The sequence below is a fragment of the Canis lupus genome, chromosome 24 (assembly GCF_003254725.2).
Source record: "Canis lupus dingo isolate Sandy chromosome 24, ASM325472v2, whole genome shotgun sequence".
Taxonomy (NCBI): domain Eukaryota; kingdom Metazoa; phylum Chordata; class Mammalia; order Carnivora; family Canidae; genus Canis; species Canis lupus.
The window spans coordinates 24,518,370-24,539,979 of NC_064266.1; the positions used below are offsets into that span (position 1 = coordinate 24,518,370).

The 21,610-nt window shown below is 42.9% G+C and overlaps 1 protein-coding gene and 1 long non-coding RNA gene across 8 annotated transcripts; one reads left to right on the forward strand and one right to left on the reverse strand.

Moving 5' to 3' along the window:
* Positions 1 to 1,961: 1,961 nt before the first annotated feature.
* Positions 1,962 to 15,762, forward strand: LOC112673873 (uncharacterized). Its single transcript, XR_007405433.1, has 4 exons — positions 1,962 to 2,843; positions 10,524 to 10,681; positions 10,920 to 11,248; positions 13,178 to 15,762. It is a non-coding gene; the product is annotated as an uncharacterized LOC112673873 (long non-coding RNA).
* C24H20orf173 (chromosome 24 C20orf173 homolog) lies at positions 8,094 to 21,604 on the reverse strand. 7 transcript variants are annotated; one of them, XM_025469859.3, is made up of 7 exons: positions 21,204 to 21,604; positions 20,433 to 20,595; positions 13,531 to 13,686; positions 11,624 to 11,968; positions 11,216 to 11,442; positions 10,971 to 11,136; positions 9,080 to 10,157 (listed from the first exon to the last, which is right to left on the reverse strand). In XM_025469859.3, exons 3-7 carry the CDS (start codon positions 13,540 to 13,542, stop codon positions 9,969 to 9,971), a joined length of 939 nt encoding a protein of 312 aa, XP_025325644.1. In that variant the 5' UTR covers positions 13,543 to 13,686; positions 20,433 to 20,595; positions 21,204 to 21,604; the 3' UTR covers positions 9,080 to 9,968. The 7 variants fall into 7 exon arrangements, 6 of the variants coding, with proteins under 6 accessions (XP_025325644.1, XP_025325645.1, XP_025325643.1 ...); XR_003145089.3 differs by lacking the exons at positions 13,531 to 13,686; positions 20,433 to 20,595; positions 21,204 to 21,604 and adding exons at positions 8,094 to 8,565; positions 12,082 to 12,231 and having other exon boundaries at positions 9,809 to 10,157; XM_025469860.3 differs by lacking the exon at positions 20,433 to 20,595 and having other exon boundaries at positions 21,241 to 21,604.
* Between the last annotated feature and the right edge of the window lie 6 nt (positions 21,605 to 21,610).

Genomic DNA, 21,610 nt, shown 5'->3' on the forward strand with positions numbered 1-21,610 from the left:
CTCTTGGGTCACATTGTAACTTTATAGAATGGGCCCTAACATCTATTCTTCATTCTGTCACTGCAAGACAAGATTTCTTGAAGCCCTTCTGAGATGAGAATATTGGGCCATACACTTCTACTTGTCAATCATTTTCCTTTTACACTTCCCGACCTTGGTATTTTGAACTTTTATACCATCAAGGATAACATTTATATTCTGTGGATAAAGAAGATGTGGTCTATATATACAATGGAATATTACTCAGCCATTAGAAACGACGAATACCCACCACTTGCTTCAACGTGGATGGAACTGGAGGGTATTATGCTGAGTGAAGTCAATCGGAGAAGGACAAACATTATATGGTTTCATTCATTCAGGGAATATAAAGAATAGTGAGAAGGATTAAAGGGGAAAGGAGAGAAAATGAGTGGGAAATATCCGAGAGGGTGACAGACCATGAGAGACACCTAACTCTGGGAAACGAACAAGGGGTAGTCAAAGGGGAGGTGGGCAAGGGGTTGGGGTGACTGGGTGATGGGCACTGAGGGGGGCACTTGACGGTATGAGCACTGGGTGTTATACTATATGTTGGCAAATCGAACTCCAATAAAAAAATATACAAAAAAATACCCTTAAAATAAAAAAAAAATTTACATTCTGTTGTGTAAGCTGTGATGTCATTAAGTTTCATGTGCTTTGCCTCTAGCGGCACTAACCACAAGAAATATGTGAATATAAAAATATTATTGATTTATTTTGCATTCTTCGTGCTTGGAATGAAGTCTTCTAAATCCGAATTGTATTTTACACTCACAGTCTATCTCAATTTGGACACTCAGTTTTCATCAGAAAGACATGATCTATACATTTAATAAAATGTTATTATCTATAAAGTAGATTTACATATCCAAGTTATAACAAGTATACTTAAAGACTTTCCAATAACTGAATTGTGTTCATTTTTAAATTTAGATTGATGAATTTTGATTCCTTACTTGCACTAGCTAATGTCACATGCTCATCGATCACATTTGATGGTGGAGAACTAGAGACTGATTCAAAAAGTCAAAGATCTATGATCATGTTCACATTACAGTGAGTAGACAGATATTGTTTCCTATAGAATCTGGTAGTGAAGTAGGACTACTTTCCTTTTATTGTTTATTGTAATTTCCTAAGAAAGGACATACAGGAGATAAACATTCTGAATCTTCGCAAGTCTAGAAAAGCTATTTTTCTGCTTATGGTGGATAGAATTGTGACCTCAGAAAAAATATGTTCAAGTCCTGGGCCCTGGTACCTATCAAAGTGACCTTATTTTGGTTTTTGCAAAAGTAACCAAGTTTTTAAAAGTTTGTACTGGATTAAGATGGCCCTTAATCTAATGACTGGTATCCTAAAATGAAGGAAATTTAGGAACAGAAGACACAGGGAGCAGTCTATATGAAGATGAAGGCAGAGATTAGAATTGTGTGTCTGCAAGCCAAAAAATATAAAGAGACAGAATGTACTAGCAACTAACAGAAGCTCAGAGAGAGGCATGGAACTGATTCTCCCTCAGAACCTCCAGAAGGTGGGGCACCTGGGTGGCTAAGTCAGTTAAGCATCTGCCTTCTGCTCCAGTCACGATCCGAGGGTTCTGGGATCCACGGTTCTGGGATCAAGCCCCATATCAGCAGGGACCCAGCTTCTCCCTCTCACTCTGCCTGCCATTTCCCCTGCTTGTGCACTCCTTCTCTCTCTCTCTTTCCCTCTCTCTGTCAAATAAATAAATAAAGAAGAAAGAAGAAGAAAGAAAGAAAGAAAGAAAGAAAGAAAGAAAGAGAAGAAAGAAGAAAGAAAGAAAGAAAGAAAGAAAGAAAGAAAGAAAGAAAGAAGAAAGAAAGAAAGAAAGAAGAAAGAAAGAAAGAAAGAAAGAAAGAAAGAAGAAGAAGAAAGAAAGAAAGAAAGAAAGAAAGAAAGAAAGAAAGAAAGAAAGAAAGAAAGAAAGAAAGAAAGGGTCCCCAGAGGAACCAACATGAATTTTGGACTTTAGCCTCCAGAGCTATGAGAGAGTAAGTTTCCATTGTTTTAAACTACCTAGTCATTTGTTATGACAGCCCCAGAGAAGAGAACGACCACACTGTCCTTGGGCTTGATTGATAGTTTGGCTGGGGGTAGAGGATCTAGGTTGCAAAAATAGAACCAAACCTTGATGACATTTTTTTTGACATTTTTCTATCATCTTCCAGCCTTTGGTGCTGTTGACAAAAGTATGATGCTTGATCCTTGTGGACTGAGGTAATTGGAATCCTTGGTCTCAGAAACAGAAACAAATTGCTAAATGTAAGCACAAAAATAACTCACTGGTTAAATATTTAGCAGTTTACAGAATAGATGTGAAAACTGCAGAGCCAGTCTGAGGCTATCACCAAGGGAGGTAAGATGTAGCCAAAGACTACCCCAGGAATGGCCGGCCTGGAATGTCACCACTGTTGCCACTGCAACCAGATCCTTGACCCTGTGGGACGACGGTAGTTTCAATATGACTACAAATTATTTTTAGCTCCTTCCAGCAGGATGAGGAGTCCATTTCCCTACTTCTTGAATCTGAGGTCATGTTACAACTTCATCTGACCAATACAATGCTGCACAGACACCGTGTGACTTCATAGCTTCCACCTTAACACACCTTGCAGCTTCCACTCTCCAGTAAGACTTCCACCAAGAAGCCCAGGATCAAAGATTGTGTGGAGAGAGACGCCCAGCTGCCTAGTGACCCCAGCCACCCCAGGTGAGACGCAGACACCAAAGTGAAGTCATCAGAGACAATGCAGCCTCAAGCCACAAGCTATCAGCAGCTGCATAAGCGACCTCAGGTAAGATCATTAGAAAAACTATCCTACCGATCCGTAGAATTGCAATAAATACTAATTGCTGTTTGAGTCAGTACATTTTAAGGGAAGTTTCCTATGAAACAATGTGTAATGGATACCGACACTCTGCCCAGTTCAGACTACGGAGAAAGTAATCTCTGATTCTGCACTTTTGCATCATGACATCAAGTTTCAAATTCATGAGAGAACCATCTGATTGAGCCCACAAAGGGCACATGCCCGTGTACTAGCTTCCATGGGCAGGAAGGGGAACTGGTGGATCCATTTGGGGTTCATAAATGGGAGGCAGAACCCTGATTCCACCTATCTTGGGTTTGTCCCCAGTAGAAAGAGGCATTTTTCCCCTCTCATCATAAAGTGTCCTTAATGGCATTCCTTCTGCTTCTAATTTTTTCTCTCCTCTTTTTATTAATAGTAAGTATTATGACAAGAGTACTTTTCTGTCATATAGGGCTAGTTACAAATGGCTACTATTTTTTTAACTAAATGGAAATTTATTTCTTGTTCATATAAATTCAAAATAGATAGGAATAGGGTAATACCTCTGCCCCACAAGTACTCAGGCACTCAGTAAGATACACATCAAGTCTCTATCATCTTCAACAAAGGATTCCAAGATTTTCATGGGTCGCCACACACAGCTGGGTGTTAGGAAAAGAGAAAGAGAGGGACGTCTGGGTGGCTCAGTGGTTGATCATCTGCCTTTGGCTCCGGTTGTGATCCTGGGGTCCTAGGATTGAGTCCAGCATCAGGCTCCCCATAGGGAGCCTGCTTCTCCCTCTGCCTATGTCTTTGCCTCTCTGTGTCTCTCATGAATAAATAAATAAAATATTTAAAAATTTAAAAAGGAAAAGAAAGTGGCAAATGGGAGATTATTTAGACCAGGCATAGAAGTAGCACATGAGATACATGTACACACACACCCAACAGAAATAAATTACATTGCCATAACTAAGTACAAGACAACCGGAAAATGTGGTCTTGTGGTTTCTCAGGAATAACAGATGGGTTTGCTTAACATCAAGTCCACTTCTGCTGTCTATCTCTGCTTTCACACTCACCTTGTTGTAAGTCTATTCTCAGCATCATTTCTTGTTCAAAATACCAGATCAAACTTGCTAGCTCGTGATTTCTCAGTATTTCTCAGTATTTAAAATTGGAAGTTTAACTTCCAATTGAATTTCATCAACTTTAAGCTTTTGACACAGAGGATATTGTTACATTTTTCTGCAAAATTAACCATTTTTTAAAGATTTTCTTTATTAAAAAAGATTTTATTTATTTATTCATGATAGACAGAGAGAGAGAGAGAGAGGGAGAGAGAGGCAGAGACATAGGCAGAGGGAGAAGCAGTCTCCATGCAGGGAGCCTGATGCGGGTCTCGACCCCGGGTCTCCAGGATCATGCCCTGGGCTGAAGGTGGAGCTAAACTGCTGGGCCACCGGGGCTGCCCCCAAATTAACCATTCTAATGGTTGTTTTTTCAGTCTTTTAATATAATTAGAATAATTATATTATATTCTAATATTATTCTAAAATAGTCTGATTTTTCTTCAAAAATATTAGGCTGCTTTTTAAAATTGCTGTGCTTGTCTGTAAGATTTAAATTACTTTGTATATGAAGATATTCTGTTTTTGTCTTGGTGAAATTTTTTCTATTTCATCTTTTTCCCAGTTTCATTGATAAAATTGTCATATAATGTTGTGTTGGCTTAAGGTACACAGCAAAATGATGTAATATATGTCTATATTGTGAAATAATTACCACAATAAATTTTATTAACATCTATCATCTCAAATGGTTACAATTTTTTTCTCATGATGAAGATTTTTAAAAATATATTTATTTATTCATGAGAGACACAGAGAGAGAGGCAGAGACATAGGCAGAGGGAGAAGCAGGCTCCCTGTGAGGAGCCTGATGGGGGGGGACTAGACCCTAGGACCCTGGAATCAGGAGCAGATGCTTGAGCCACCCAGGCGTCCCTTGTGATGAAGACTTTTAAAATCTATTCTCTTAGCACTTTTCAACTATACAATATTTGGTATTATAGTACCATGTCGGTGATGGCCATTCTGACAGGTGTGAGGGGATATCTCACTGTGGTTCTGATTTGCATTTTCCTGATGTTGAGTGATGTTGAGCATTTTTATGTACGTGTTGACCATTTTTTGTTTTTGTTTTGTTTACAGATTTTATTTATTTATTTGACAGAGAGCAAAGCTAGAGAGAAAGCACAAGCTGTGGGGGTGGGGGTGTGGGACAGAGAGAGGGAGGAAGAAGCAGACTCCTCGTTGAGCAAGGATCCTGATGCAGGGCTCAATCCTGGGACCCTGGGATTATAACTGGAGCCAAAAGCAAAAGCTTAACTGACTGAGCCACCAAGGTGCCCCTGTTGACCATTTTTTTTTTGCAGATCTTCTTTGGAAAACTGTCTATTCAGGGTGCCTGGGTGGCTCAGTCAATTAAGTGTCTGACTTTGGCTCAGGTCATGATCTTGGGTCCTGGGATAAAGGCCCGTATCAGGCTCCTCACTCAGTGGGGAGTCTGCTTGTCCCTCTTCTCTTCCCCTCCTCCTGTACACCTGCTTTCTCTCACTCTCAAATAAATAAAATCTTGGGGCACCTGGGTGGCTCAGTTGGTTAGGCATCTGCCTTCGCCTTAGGTCATGATCCCAGGGTCCTGGGATCAAGCCTCATGTGGGGCTCTCTGCCTGTGCTCTTTCTCTCTCTCAAATAAATAAAATATTTAATAAATAAATACCTAAATAATTTTAAAAACTCATCTATTCAGTTTCTCTGCCCATTTTTCTTTTCTTTTTATAATTTTATTTATTTATTCATGAGAGACACACACACAGAGAGAGGGGCAGAGACACAGGCAGAGGGAGAAGCAGACTCCATGCAGGGAGCCCCATGTGGGACTCGATCCCGGGTCTCCAGGATCACGCCCTGGGCTGAAGGCAGTGCTAAACCGCTGAGCCACCCGGGCTGCCCTCTGCCCATTTTTCAATTAGATTGTTCTTTCTTTCCTTTTTTTTTTTTTTTTTTTTTTTTTTTTGCTATTGAGTTGTAGGAGTTCTTTATATATTTTGAATGTTAATTAATCCCTTATCAGATATAGGATTTGCAAATATTGTCTCCTGTAGTATACCTTTTCATTTTGTTGATGGTTTCCTTTGCCGGGCAGAAGAAGATTTTTAGTTTGATATAGTTCCACTTGTTTTATATTTACTTGTTGCCTTTGACAAATGATTACAATTATAGCTAGAACACTATTACCCTAGCATGCAACTTTTTAAAAAATTTTTGCAACTTTTTTAGTGAGTTCATGCATACCTGAACTTGTCAACAGTTCTTCCACGTGTCTAAAATTAAATTCTAATTACTATAAATTTTTGGTTGTGGTAAAAAGTAAACAACATAAAATTTACCATCTAAACCATTTTTAAGGGATCCCTGGGTGGCGCAGCGGTTTGGCGCCTGCCTTTGGCCCAGGGCATGATCCTGGAGACCCGGGATGGAATCCCAAGTCGGGCTCTCAGTGCATGGAGCCTGCTTCTCCCTCTGCCTGTGTCTCTGCCTCTCTCTCTCTCTCTCTCTGTGTGACTATCATAAATAAATTTTAAAAAATTAAAAAAAAATAAACCATTTTTAAGTGGGCAGTTAAGTATATTTACATTTTGAAAGAGATCTCCAGAACTTTTCACCTTGCCAAATTGAAACTCTTATTGAACAATAACTTCCCCTTCCCCTCCATCTCAGCCTCTGGAAACTACCATTATACTTTCTGTTCCTATGAGAGAGGAATCATGTATTAATTGTCTTTTGTGTCTGGTTTCTTTCACTTAGCCTAATGTCCTCAAGGCTCGTCCATGTTACAGCATGTGACAGGTTTTCCTTCCTTATTATGTCTTTAAATTGTATTAAAATATTAAATACATATAAAAGAATATAAAAGAAAACAAATATCCATGTACCTGTTGTTTTTTTTGTTGTTGTTGTTGTTGTTGTTGTTTTTTTTAAGACTGATTTATCTATTTGAGGTGGGGAGGGGCAGGGAGAGAGGGAGAGGAGAATCTCTGCACCCCACCGAGTGCAGAGCCCTGACGTGGAGCTCCATCTCATGACTGAGATCATGACTTGAGCCAAAATCAAGAGCTTTCTGCTTAACTGACTGAGCCACCCAGGTTCTCCAGGTGTCCCCCATGCACCTATCTTAATCACTGAAGACCTTGATGCTCCTTCTTCCCTGCCAGATGTTAACAGTACGGAGAAATTTGTATTTATCATTCCCTTGGCATTTTATTTTTACTACATCATTGTGTATCTAAGCAGTATATTATTTAATTGTGTATATTTTTTAACATTAGATGTAATCACGTGATATGCATTTTTATGCAACTGCTTTTTTTATCGAAGTGAAATTCACAGAACACACATAACACAATGAACTATTCAGGTATGCAATTCAGTGGCATTTAATGTACTCACAATGTTCTGTAGCCAGCCACCAGCTCTATTTTCAAGACTTTTTTTTGGGCAGCCCAGGTGGCTCAGGGCAGCCCGGGTGGCTCAGAGGTTCAGCGCTGCCTTCAGCCCAGGGCGGGATCCTGGAGACCCGAGATCGAGTCCCGTGTCAGGCTCCCAGCGTGGAGCCTGCTTCTCCCTCTGCCTATGTCTCTGCTGCGTGCTCTCTCTCTCTCTCTCATTAATAAATTAAATTTAAAAAAAGATTTTTTTCAACTTCCCTTAAAAACACCATGTTCCCATTAAATCATCACTCGCTGTTGCCTCCTGTCCCCAACCCCTGGTAACCATTAATCTGCTTTCTTTTTCTGTGGCTTTTCCTATCCCATATATATCATATAAAAGGAATCATACAATATGTGATCTTTTGTGTCTGGCTTCTTTCACTTAGCATAATGTTTTTGTAGTTCTTCTAAGATGTAGCGTGTATTATTTTTTTTAAAGGGCAGCCCAGGTGGCACAGCGGTTTAGCGCCGCCTGCAGCCCGGGGTGTGATCCTGGAGACGCGGGATCGAGTCCCACGTCGGGCTTCCTGCGGGGAGCCTGCTTCTCCCTCTGCCTGTGTCTCTGCCTCTCTCTTCGCTCTCTCTGAATGAATAAATAAATCTTATTAAAAAAATAACCACTCTAAAAAAAAATATTTATTTATTTATTTATTTATTTATTTATTTATTTATTTATTTATTTGAAAGAGAGTACCAGTCGGGGAGGCAGAGGGAGAGGGACAAGCAGACTCCTTGCTGAACAGGGAACCCGACTGGGGGCTTGATCCCAGGACCCTGAGATCATGACCTGAGCTGAGGCATATGCCTAACTGACTGAGACACCCAGGTGCTCCTGTAGCATGTATTAATACTTTGCTCCTTTTGATAGCTGAATAATATCACAGTGTATGGACGTACCACAATTTGTTTACCCATTCATTCACCACTAGACATTTGGGTTGTTTCCGCCTTTTTGCTATTGTGAATAATGCTGCTAAATATTTGTGTACCAGTTTCTGTGTGGACATATGTTTTCATTTCTCTTGGGTATTTTCCTAAAAGTAGAACTGCTGGCTCCTATGGTAATTATTTGTTTAACTTTCTGAGGAATCATCAAACTTACCACATACTCACCCAGCTCACTCATACTCACTGCAGGAGAGCTATGAAGACTTAGTTTGGGCTCCAGTTCTAGCAAAATAGTAAATGAAAAGATAACCTGAAAACTCTCCTGCTACAAAAATCCAGAACCCCTGGTCAAAATATAGTAACTAAATTTTCAAAAAGATTTTATTATTTATTTACTTACTTACTTATTTATTTTTAGAGAGTAGGGGCAGGGTGAGAAGGAGAGAAGCAGACTCCCTGCTGAGTGGGGACCCCCCCCCCCATACACACAACATGGGGCTCAATCTCACGACCCTGAGATCATGACCTGAGCTGAAATCAAGAGTTGGATGCTCAACCAGCTGAGCTACCCTGTTGCCCTTTTAGTGTTAATTTTTGTTTCAGTTGGGCAGCCCCCGTGGCCCAGTGGTTTAGCGCTGCCTTCAGCCCAGGGCATGATTCTGGAGACCCGGGACCAAGTCCCATGTCGGGCTCCCTGCATGGAGCCTGCTTCTCCCTCTGCCTGTGTCTCTGCCTCTCTCTCTCTCTTTCATGAATAAATAAATAAATATTTTTAAAAATAGTAAATTTTTTTAGTTGTATTTATTTTTTAATGTGTATTATGGGTCCATGACACATAGTCCAAAAGGTACAAAAAGTGAATTAAAAGAAAATCCAAAATCATTAGAAAAGTAAAGAAAGAAAAGAAAATCCATCCCCATCTTTTCCCCCACTTATTTTCCAGAGACAGTTTATATCTGGCAACTACCAGCAGCAACTACCATCCCTAATGTCTTGTGTATCCTTCCTGAGTTAATTGAAAAATTTACAAGTGCATATATTATTTTAGCAAGAATTTTTTTTTTTTTTTTTTTTTTAGCAAGAATTATTTTAAACACAGAGCAGAGGCCCAAATAAAACAGGAAGTCCCCTGAAAAACAGCACAAGGAGTGCTCTAGCTGCCTGAGTGCTTGTCCAGGAACTTAGGAGTTTAATGCCTATGGGGGCTGAGGACTTTGAGCCCAGGGGAGGCAGAGGAGGAACAGAGGTCACTGTAAAACACTAGGAACCTCAAGGAGCTGAACCTTTGGTGAAAAGCTAAGCTAGAAAAAAATCCACCCCCAGTACAGGATGAAATACAAAGGCTTATACAACTCTTTCCTCAGATGGGAAAAGAGCTTCCCCCAAGAACTCTGTCTGGCCTTGCATTTTGTGTGAGATTGGGTCTAAATCTACACCACCTGCATGATCCAGGGTCAAGCAGAGAAAGTAACATAAATACTGCCCCTGAGATCTGGAAATCAAGTTTGGCTCTTCGTCTCCTTACCCTGTCCTTGTAGGCAACAGATCCGACGAAAATTTTATTCAGCACTAGACTGACTGGTCTCCATAAAATTTCCTCTTGCTTTTGACCCCTGAAAGTCCTCATGGTCCTGCTGCTGCCGCCAACACCACTGTCCCAAGAACCTGCCTTGACGCTCAAAGGACTAGGACTTGTGGGGACTCTGGTCGGTGTCGGGTGTGGACAGTGAGTTCACCCGCCACACCGTAGCTGACTTCCATTCCTGCTTCCGTGCTGCACATAGAATCTCCTTGGTGCTCTTAGTCCAATTAACACCCTCCCAGTCTTGGCATCCCTCTTCTTGCTTTTCTGATCCAAATCTGAAGCAGGCATCCTGGTGAATGAGAGAGGAATATAATGTGTCAGCAGGCTGATTCGTGCCTTTGTCCCCACTGCCCTCACTCAGCATCAAGTGTGACAGCCTGCCTCCTGGAGCTGGGAGGAGAACAGAGCTCACCTTCCCCAGGGAAGACACACACTGAACACACAGTGTGATCCCAGAGCCCGGCAAGGAGAGCATCAACTAGCTGCTCCTCATCATATTGGAGGAAAAGAGGACTCCCCAGGGAAACAAGGGAAAGGCATTCCAGGCAGAAGCAGCAGTGTGTGAGAAAGCAGAAGGTAGCTGGTATGTTTTGGGGGACACCAAGAAGCCCAGTGTGTGAGCCTGGGAGATGATGCAGGGTCTTGAAATTTTTAGACTCTGTGTTGAAGGCCTGAAGGAGAGAAATCTTGTGTGAGAAATGGACAAGAACCTTTCCTAACCTGGTCACAGGTGTACAGAAGAGAGCCACGAGCCCCACAGAAGCATACTGACCCTGATCATTCAGCCAGTTGCCCTGGTTATACCTGAGGAAGGTAAGGCTGATCACCAGGAGGTGGGGAAGACAGGAGGGGGCTGACCTGGGCCCCTTCGCACGGCAGTCCACAGCCGCATCTTCCTCCCTCCCGTCCCCTTACTTGGTCTTTGTGGTCTTCCATTTCACGAGGGCACTGGACCACCCTCCAAAATCTAAGAGAATTGGGAGGTGGGGGAGTCTTGGCAGACTGAGAACCTGGGAAGGTTCTGCCAGGAGCCTCTCTGTCCTCCCTGCAGTGACTGCCCCTCACTCCGGTGCTAAGAATATCTGGGTTCCCGGACCATCACCTCCTCAAGCGGAGCATCTGAAGTCCACACCAGACCAGGAAATTGCAGCAGCAGCAGCAGCAGCTTTCTCCAGGAGCCCTGGTTGCTGGCGTTCCCGGGATGGATGAAGTGTCCCGTGGCTTGGTTCCCCACTGTCTCGAAGCCCTGGACACAGCCCTCGTTCATCCTGGGAAGGAGGGCAGAAACTGGCAGAGCTCTGAGGGCAGCCACGCCCTTCCCAGGCCCTGCCCTCTCCTGGCACCCACCCGAAGGCTGCAGTGGGTTGGTGGACGTTGCTGGTAAGGCCAGGGCCCCACAGGGTCTGTGAGTGCCCCATCAAAGCACAAGTCCCACAGTAGATATGGAAATGGCTCGCTGAGGGCCTGGGAATCACCTTGAACAGCTTTTCCCACATTTTGCCAAGGCCACTTGCTGAGTTCATGCCCTGGAAACAGCAGAAAGAAGACTGGGGGCTGGGAGCTGGGTATCGGCTCTAGTGGAAAGAAAGCAGACCTGTAGGGTGAGACCCTTATACTGGTGGTCAGGGTTTGAGGCCATGAGGAGGAGAGGTGCGCTAAACCAGGGCCGAGGGCAGGGGCTGGGTGAGAAAGTGGGACATGGGCTGGGCCTTGGAAGGACCAGGGGTGGGACTGGGGCCAGGGTTGGCCACTGACCAACCAACAGAGTACAGTATCAGGGGTCATGGATTCTGTTGCCCCCATCAGGTGCTCCAGGGCCTTCTCATAGCAGGTAGCAAATCGGTTCCGTTCTCCAACTCTGTGGTAGCAGAGGGAGGCGTTTAGTGTCTCGGATGGGCAGCCACTTCTCCTGAATTTGAGCCAAGGGCAGTTGCAATGCCGTGGTACCAAGGCCATCAGTTTTCCCTGGGGTGGCGATTCAGGTTTGGGATCCAGGCAGGGTGCCATCAGCCACATGATGAGTACCCAGAAGACCCACAGGACAAAAATCTGCCACAAGTGCTTCATGTCCTGGGGCAGACAGCAGACTGACTTCTCTACCTGGGATTGAGAAGGAGGAGAAACTGAGGCCCTAGGCTCTCTCTGTCCCTTTGGCCCCTATGGCCCCCCAACCCACCACATCATACCTCCTGCCTCCCTGCCCATTTGCTCACCTCCAGAGAGGACCTAGCTGGCCCTGGGATGGAAAGTGCAAGTGCAGAGAGATAACATATGGTGGGTCCCGTATCCTCCATCAGGAGGAAGGATTAGCTCTCAGTGTGGTCCCCCATGCCACCAATCATACCACAGATCTCATCATAAAGTATACATTGTGACCTCCCTTCTGTAGCCTGCCTGGGCAGAGCCGCTACCCAGTCCTGTCTGCGATATACCAGCAGTCTGCATGAGGGCAGAGATGGAACTTGACTGTCTTTTTTAGCTCTGCATCCCTAAGACTGAGAATCATTTAATAAATATTTGTGGGATACATGAGCAGAGATGAGAGGGAACTGAGAGACTAATTAGTGTCTGTGTGATGCCCCTCTCTCCAAACATGTAACTAGGCTCAGATCTCTCTTCTATTCTCCAGACCTCATACCCAACAGCCTTATGGACTTACCCTTAGATGTCTCAGAGACCTCTCCTAACTCAGGATTTTCCCTGTAAGCCAATTCCTTCCCAAGACTTCTCCATCTCGGTAAATGTCCCACCTGTCACCAAGTGGCTCGAGCCAGAAACCTATGGGCTCTCCTGGATTTCTCCTTCTCTTGTGATTTCCAAAACCATTTTCCATCCATTTGTTTCTGTCTCCATACCACCTTCTTCATTTCCACTACCACCACCCCCCCTTTTTTGTTAAGATTTTATTATTTATTCATGAGAGACACGCAGAGAGAGGCAGAGACATGGGCAGAGGGAGAAGCAGGCTCCATGCAGGGACCTGATGCAGGACTTGATCCCTGGACCCCAGGATCATGACCTGAGCCAAAGGCAGACACTCAACTACTGAGCCACCCAGGCACCCCAGCTGGGTATTTTATAGCTTTTAAAACAATTCACAAAAAAAAACTGAGTAAGGTCTATACTTTAATTAATTGTGCTGTGCCAATGCCAATTTCCTGGTTTGGACAATGTCCTGTTGCTACTATATAAGATGCTACCATTAGGGGAAACCGGGTACATAGGACCTCTCCTTACTATTTTTGCAATTTCTTATGTGCCTATAGTTATTTAAAAACAAAAAGTTGTGTTGTGTTTTGTTTTTTAAAGATTTATTTACGTATTTTGGAGAGACAGAGACAGAGAACGGGGAGAAGTACAAGGAGAGAGAGAAAAGAATCTCAAGCAGACTCTTCACTGAGTGCAGAGCCCAAAGCTTGACTCGGGCTCAACCTCACAATCCTGAGGCCATGATCTGAGTCAGAACCAAGCGTGGGATGCTCAACAGACTGTGCCACCCAGGCACCCCTCAAAATAAAAAGGTTTTAAAAATCCTCTAGAAAAAAATGTATAGTAAGCTTTATTGCAGTTTCCTTCATATCAAGTGATATATTTTATTATTTTATTTATTATTGTATTATTGTATTATTGTTTTTTATTATTGTAAAACACTCAGAAATTACCTTTCCAACCATTTTAAAGTGTAGAATTCAGTGACAGTACATTGTGCAGTACTATGCAGCTACCATCTCCATCTAGTTCCGGAACATATTCATCCCCACAAGAGGCAGCTCCATTCCCGGTAAGCAATCAAGTCCTATTTTCATCTTCTCCAGCCTCTGGTAAGGTAGGAGTTTTTAAAAATTAAAACATCTTAAAATATTAGCCTTGCTTTTCTTTTTGACAACTTTGTTGAGGCACAATTTGCATGTCAAAAAAAATCACACATTTTAAATTCAATGATTTTTTTTAGTAAATTTGTAGTTATGTAAGCATCACCACAAACCAGTTTCGAATGTTCCCATCAGAGACCCCTCATTCACATTTACCATCAATCTCTCTCCTCATTCCAAGCAACTCAAACCTACTTCCTCTATAGATTTGCCTTGTTTGGGCAGCCCCGGTGGCTCAGTGGTTTAGTGCTGCCTTTGGCCCAGGATGTGATCCTGGAGACCCAGGATTGAGTCCCACCTTGGGCTCCCTGCATGGAGCCTGCTTCTGCCTGTGTCTCTGCCTCTCTCTCTCTCTCTCTCTCTCTCTCTCTCTCTCTGTGTGTGTGTGTGTCTCTCATGAATAAATTAAATGTTTTTTTAAAAAGAGAAAAAGATTTGCCTTGTTTGATCATCTCATATAAATGGGATCATACATTTTGTAGTTTCTTGTATCTGACTTCTTTTTCTAGCATAATGTTTTTGAGGTTTATATTATAGCAGGTACCAGGAGTTAGTTTCTTTTGTTTTGTTTTGTTTGGACAACTAATATTCCATTGTGTGGATATGCCACATTTTATTTATCTAGGTTACACTTAATTAAGCATCTTGAGCCAATAACACTTCTAGTCTATACCAATGGAGCTCTCTGTGGTTTTGGAAACATGCTGAAAATTCAAGCAGTTTACAGATTTACCCGCCTTTTACTTTCTGCCTGCTTGGGCCTCACATTCAGTCAGGGATGACTAGATAGCTAGGATGCTCTCTAAGCTCTCGTGAGCATGTGTAAAGTCTCGTGCAAGTGTGCAGCCTTTCAGACCACCAGGGCTGTGTGAAAGCTTATCAAGGCTCACTGTGGCTATCTTGTTCCCAGATCTCTCTGCTAAATGTCTGGCAGGCGTGCCATTTTATTGCTTGTCCCCACTAGTATCATAACTTCAGCCTAGCTGCAGTGTTGGCTTGCCTTGATTGTTTGCCACTAGATTGCTATTGTTTTCAACAATGTCCATGGGCAAGTGTTTTCTAAGCTCTGCTCCAAATCCAATCGGCTCCTTCTAAGGACAAAGTTCCTACTCCTCACAAAGTTCCCTGCCCCATTAGGACTCACCACAGAACTGAGTGAGGAAGATTGGACAAGCCCCTGGGTAAAATGACATGAAGGTTTGGTAGTTTTTCTTGAATGAATGCTTCTCAATATGATGTATGCCTTTTGGTCAATTTCTAGAGTCCTGAAGTGACTGTCTATGACAATTTTACATAGTCTTATCATTCCTTTTTAAGGAGAGGATTTACTGAGCTCCTCAGTTATTTTGGAGGCCCCATCCCTTAACCAATATGTTCTTGAGTCCTTGTTAATTTTTCTCTTCTATTATTATAAAATATGTCAAGGAGGGCCCCCCAGATGGCTCAGCGGTTTAGCGCTGCCTTCGGCCCGGGGTGTGATCCTGGGGACCCAGGGTCGGGTTCCTGGCATGGAGCCTGCTTCTCCCTCTGCCTGTGTCTCTGCCTCTCTCTGTTTCTCAAATAAATAAATAAAATCTTTAAAAAAATGTGTCAAGGATACTAGATTGAATAATAAAATTAACCACACTAGAGTGAATAATATGATACTTTCGTGAAGTCAGTATCCATTTTTTTCCCCAGATCTTAACACTTCCTCTGTTTTTGGTATTCTGATGTTTAGATGTAGACATATGCTTATTTACTCTATTTGAATAGATTCAAGCTTGCCAAATATTAGAACTCATGCCTATCATTAATTCTGGCTAATTCTTATCCATACCTTTCAAATATTGCCTCTCCTTCCTTCTTGCTACTTTCTCCTACTGGAACTCTTATTAGTGAGATATTAATTTCTTCATTCTGAATCTCTCTTTTATAGTTATGATTTTATTTCTCTATATTATATTTAGCTCTTTCAAGTTCAATATTCCTCTCTTTGACTGTGTCTAATTGGCTGTTTAACCCTCCCCCTGATTTTTTAAATTAAATTACTATATTTTTCATTTCTAGAAATTTTTAAAATTTTTAATCTTTCTCTTTCTTTCTTTCTTTCTTTCTTTCTTTCTTTCTTTCTTTCTTTCTTTCTTCCTTTTTCTTTCTTCCTTCCTTCCTTCCTTCCTTCCTTCCTTCCTTCCTTCCTTCCTTCCTTTCTTCCTTCCTTCCTCCTTCTTTTTTTAGAGAAGTGAGAGAGGAACAGAGGGAGAAAGAGAATCTTAAGTAGGATCCACATCCAACATGGAACCTGATGTGGGGCTCAATCTCACAATCCTGAGATCATGACCTGAGCTGAAATCACGAGTCAGACACTCAAACAACAGAGCTACTGAAGCACCCAAATTTCAATTTATTTTCAACTCTTCTTGGTGTGGTATCATTTTTACATCTTCATTGTTTCTTAAATGTTGTTAATCATTACAAACATAGTTTTTATCAGGGCACCCGAGTGGCTCAGTTCATTAAGCATCTAACTTGGGCTGGGATCATGATTTCAGGGTCCTGGGATGGGCCCTGCATTGGGCTCCACGCTCAATGCAAGGTTGGCTTCCCCCTTTCCCTCTGCCCCTTTTCCTGCTCAGGCTCACATGCTCATTCTCTTTATCTCCCAAATAAATAAAATCTTAAAGAAAAACATAGTTTTTATCTGAAAAATCCATTATCTCAAGTTCACAGAAGTATGATGCTGATGATGGTGTCTATTGACTCTTGTTCATGAGGAATTGTCCTCATGCATTTTGGGAGATTAGATCAGGTACTCATCCGGAGCAGAGTTTTCTCCTTGAGAATGCTATGTGCCTTAGGTTGAGTTGTGTTTCCTCAGAGAAGTTTCATGTGTGCTTCTGCCAGGCACCCTCGATTGTTACTTAATTTCTCCACTTTGGAGCTTCTAGACTAAGCAAAGAATATAAATCCAAACTCCAAACTTTTATGAAGACAGGCCTGTGATTACTATGTCCCAGCAATGATTTGTTTTTATCAAAGACACAAGTTGAGATACTCTCAAGCATTCTCTTTCTCTTCCTGCACAAGTGTATACTTCGTTTTGTTTTTTTCTGGCCTACCCTTTTTCTATGGGCCTAGCTCTGTTAAGAAGCCATTTTTTAAAAAGATTTTATTTATTTATTCACGAGAGATACAGAGAGCAAGGCAGAGACACAGATAGAGGGAGAAGCAGACTCCTTGAAGGGAGCCCAATGTGGGACTCAATCCCCGGACCCGAGATCATGCCCTGAGTGGAAGGCAGATGCTCAACCGCTGAGCCACCCAGGCGTTCCAAGAAGCCACCTTTTTATTGAGGCCTGGAGGTATCATCTCCTTTACCTATATAGGCATTAATAGCCAATACCCAAAAAAAGACATCGCCCATTATTTTTTGACAATGATTATAAGACAATACAATATGGTCATGGGGAGTTCAGGCCACACTGACTAAAAAATACTTTATGAAACCATTCTCCTCCCATCTATTTGATTCCAATAAAAAAAGTCACTGCCTTCCAAAGCCTTGCTAAATTAATGTAGCACTTACCACATTATAGCTACCAACACATTACTTTCCAGGCTATAAGATCTTTTATATGAAAGTGATTTGTGAGCTGTAAATATCTATGTTACTATGAATTATTATATGCTAAGAATGAGAGAAGGAAGAAAGAAACCCCAAACTTGTAGATTACTGACACCCCAGGTCCATTAGCCACCTCTCCTCATCCTATCCCAGAGTCACAAAGTCAGCTCACAAGCTTACTGCTTTTTTCAACTCTTTCACTTCTAGCCCCTGGGGATTTCTCTTACTTTTTCATGAGTCAGCTATCTGTTCCAAGAGATAATTGTTTTTTAGCATTTCAAGATGTTTCTCAGCCGGAAGGTTTCCAGGATTAAGTCTACATATTATTTTATTAGAACTACAACCTTTATAATTAGCTTGCTTACTAGTCATTATTTCATGATTCATGTAATTAAATAATGTTTTACAAATACTGAAAGAAGATCCTTCCTTATGCGGGTTGCACCACAGTACACATTAAAAGTATTTGCTTCATATTTTCTTAGCCCAGTGCTTTTTAAACAAGAGCATGCCTCAGAATCACCTGGAAAGCTTAATAAAAACACAAACTGCTGAGCCTCATCCCCAGAGGTTCTGAATTAGTTTTTCTGGGGTATGCCTGAGAATTTGCATTTCTAACAAGTTTTCAGGTGGTAGCAATGCTTTTGGTTCAGAGGACCAGACTTTAAGAACCACTGCCTTAATTTCTTTTTTAAGATTTTTTAATTTATTTATGAGAGACACAGAAAGAGCAGCAGAGACACAGGACGAGGGAGGAGAAGCAGGCTCCATGCAAGGAGCCCAACGTGAGACTCCATCCTGGGAATCTGGGATCATGCCCTGAGCCAAAGGCAGATGCTCAACCACTGAGCCACCCAAGCATCCCAAAGAACCACTGTCTTAGCTCAACAGAGCTAGCCAGAAAAGTATTTTACAGAAATAAAAGATTCCTTTATTAAAATGGAAGCTCATATTCTAATTATATTTTTGCTTATATTTTCTTTTTATTTATTTATTTTATTTTTATTTTTTTTAATTTATTCATGATAGTCACACAGAGAGAGACAGAGAGGCAGAGACACAGGCAGAGGGAGAGGGAGAAGCAGGCTCCCCGCAGGGAGCCCGATGTGGGATTCGATCCCAGGTCTCCAGGATCGCGCCCCGGGCCAAAGGCAGGCGCCAAACCGCTGCGCCACCCAGGGATCCCTGCTTATATTTTCTAAAGAGGAAACTTATATTTCCTTCCACAGCCTGCAGTAGCATCCTAACTGGTATATCTACTTCTGTTCTATCCATCCCTCATCCATTCTTCACCTAGCAACTGGCATGACCTTAAGTTGATTTCCTGCTTAAACGCTTAAAATGGCATCCCATTGCATGCAGAATAAAATCCAAAATCCTCACTTCTCACATCTTCCAGGCATTCTGCTTTTTCTTTGTTTCTAGAACTTTAAGTTCTATCTTGTCCCAGGAACTTTGCACTTGTAATTCCTCTTCCTAGAACACATTACTCCCTCCCGCTTAGTACTTCATCTCTCTGTTCCTTCCTTTTCTTCAAGTCTCATTTTATTTATTTTTTTAAAGATCTTATTTATTTATTCATGAGAGCAGAGACACAGGCAGAGGGAGAAGCAGGCTCCACGCAGGGAGCCTGACGTGGGACTCGATCCCGGGTCTCCAGGATCACACCTGGACTGAAGTCGGCGCTAACCCACTGAGCCACCCCGGCTGCCCTCAAGTCTCATTTTAAATGTCACTCATCTTGAGGTCCACTCTCTGACCTCAATATTATTAAAGTCTGTAAGCTCTCCTAATTGGACTCTGAGCCCCACTGACACAGCTGTGTTCTGAGTCTTCCTTCTCAGGGGAAGCAGTGGGATTTCTACACTGTGACTATTGTGTTTAATCCAGATACACTGAGGTCTCCATATTTCTCCCAAGAGAAAAATGGTCCATCTGCACTGGGAAAGGAGAATATGTAACATCTGCAAATGCATTTCTTTCCTTTTTTTTTTTAAGATTTTATTTATTTATTTATTTATTTATTTACTTACTTACTTACTTACTTATTTATTCATGAGAGACACACAGAGAGGCAGAGACACAGGCAGAGGGAGATGCAGCCTCCCCACGGGGAGCTGGATGCAGGACTCCATCCCAGAACCCCAGGATCACAATGTGAGCAGAAGGCAGACACTTAACCACTGAGCCACCCAGGTGCCCCAAATGCATTTATTTCTTTAACAATTAGGAAAAGTTCATTCATCAGTGTGAAAATAAGGTGAAAGAAGACTATGACAGGGCAGAAGAAACCAACGAAAGAGACTGAAATCTTCCTCTTCTCCCGTTGGGCTTTGTAGGCTGCAGCAACCGGGGCCAGTGACCCCCTCTGCTGGCTGCCCCACGTGCACAGTGAAGCCGTCTTGTGCAGGCCCCACCTGCTCCAAAGGTTGATGGATCCCACCTTGATGGAGAAGGTTGAAGCGGGAGTATAAAGCCTGACATTATGAAGAGTGCAATCTCTAACTATTCAGCGTCTTGGTCTCCTGTCATGGCCACCTAAAAGAAGTCTGGAAAGGGAAGGACCATCTAATTCTGGAATTCCTTTTTTTTTTTTTTTTTAATTCTGGAATTCCTAAAACAGAAAGTCCCTTGTCCCAGTTGTCATTGTTACAGTTCCCTGATTATTTGCTTAACAGTACAAGGCACATTCTGCTTTTCAGTTTTTTCTTTCTTTCTAGTAAATTACATGCCCTGTGGGGAGCCCAACACAGGGCTTGAACACACAACCCTGAGATCAAGACCTGAGCTGAGATCAAGAGTTAGATGCTTAACCAACTGAGCCACTCAGGTGCCCTTGCTTTTTATTTTTTCCAATTGTTTATGTTGTAAAATACACATAACATAAATTTTACCATCTTAACCATTTTTAAGTCGAATGTATATACTTCTTGTATACCTCTTTCTAACCCACACTGAAAGTTCCTTGAGAGTAGGCATGAGCCCAGTCTGTCTTATTCACCATTGTATTCCCATAACCCAGGGAAGAGCTGGGAAACAGGAAGAGCTCAATAAATATGTGTTGAAGGAGTGAATGAGCATCATTTACCTGGAGCCCCACTGAGTAGAGAGGGTTAGGAAGAGCACAAAATAGGCACAGGCCAGAGAGCAGGGGACGATTTCTGCTCACGTCTCTGGGACTTCACCCGAGAATGCACGTCACTCACACTTGGTGGCGGTAGCTAATGCGCAGAAAGACCCAGGCTCTGGAGCTAGAAAAACCAGGCTTGGAACCTATTAATCTTAGGCAAGCAAAGTCAGTTCACTCCATGGCTTCCTCATCTAAGAGTGAGGTTTGAAATAGCACCTACCCTCCAGGGTTGTTCTGAGGGTAGAAAGGATTACAGCCCTAGGCATATTGTCAGTTTCCAGCTAACAGGAGCTTGTTTTCTTTCTGCACTTCCCTAGCAAACTGCAGCCTGAGGGCAGAAGGAGGACTCTAGACATTGCTCAGCTTCTCCTGAGTCAGAGCCACAGGGCACCCACAGGGGTCCCTCCTCCTCTTCCTGGAAGCCTTCCCTAACCCAGCAAGTCCCTTTCTCCTACAGACTATCACAGTCCCCTGTGCCACCTTTTATCAAAGTTCTGGTCTTACATCACTGAAATGATCTGAGCCAAGCAGCTTCATGAGCCAGAACCACTGAGAGGCTGTTCGAGTACAATCAACCCAACAGGCCCTGGCACCCGGGGTATTTTGAGGTCCAGAAGAAATGGCCGGAATCAGGGCCTGCCATTAACTGGCTGTGATCTAGGGAAACTTACTTCTTGCTTCTACAGGGCAGTTTCTCTTTCAGAAAATGGAGATAAAAGTCACACCTACTTTCTACAGCACTGATTCCCAAACTGCAGGGAATCACCTGGGAGCCACTCCTAGAGTGTGATTCAGCAGGTCTGTGGTGCGGCCCAATAATAACGCATTATAAGCAGGTGCCCAGGTGATGATGAGGTTTCTGGCTGGGGACACTTTGAAAGGCGCTGTTCTGGGAGGTTCCAAGTTGTTCCAAGAGTCTGATGTGAAACTCTTGGCGCAGCTCCCAGGTCAAGGCAAGCGAATGCTGCTACTACTATTTCTGCCCCGCAGACTCGCCTCCGGGCACCGGGTCCACTGGACAGGGCTGCCGCGACCACAGGACCAGAACCCACCGCGGGGTTTAGACGCCGCAGCCCCCAACACTGGTGGGCGGGGCGGCTCCGGGCCGACGGCGAGCGAGGGGTGGGGCCAAGCGT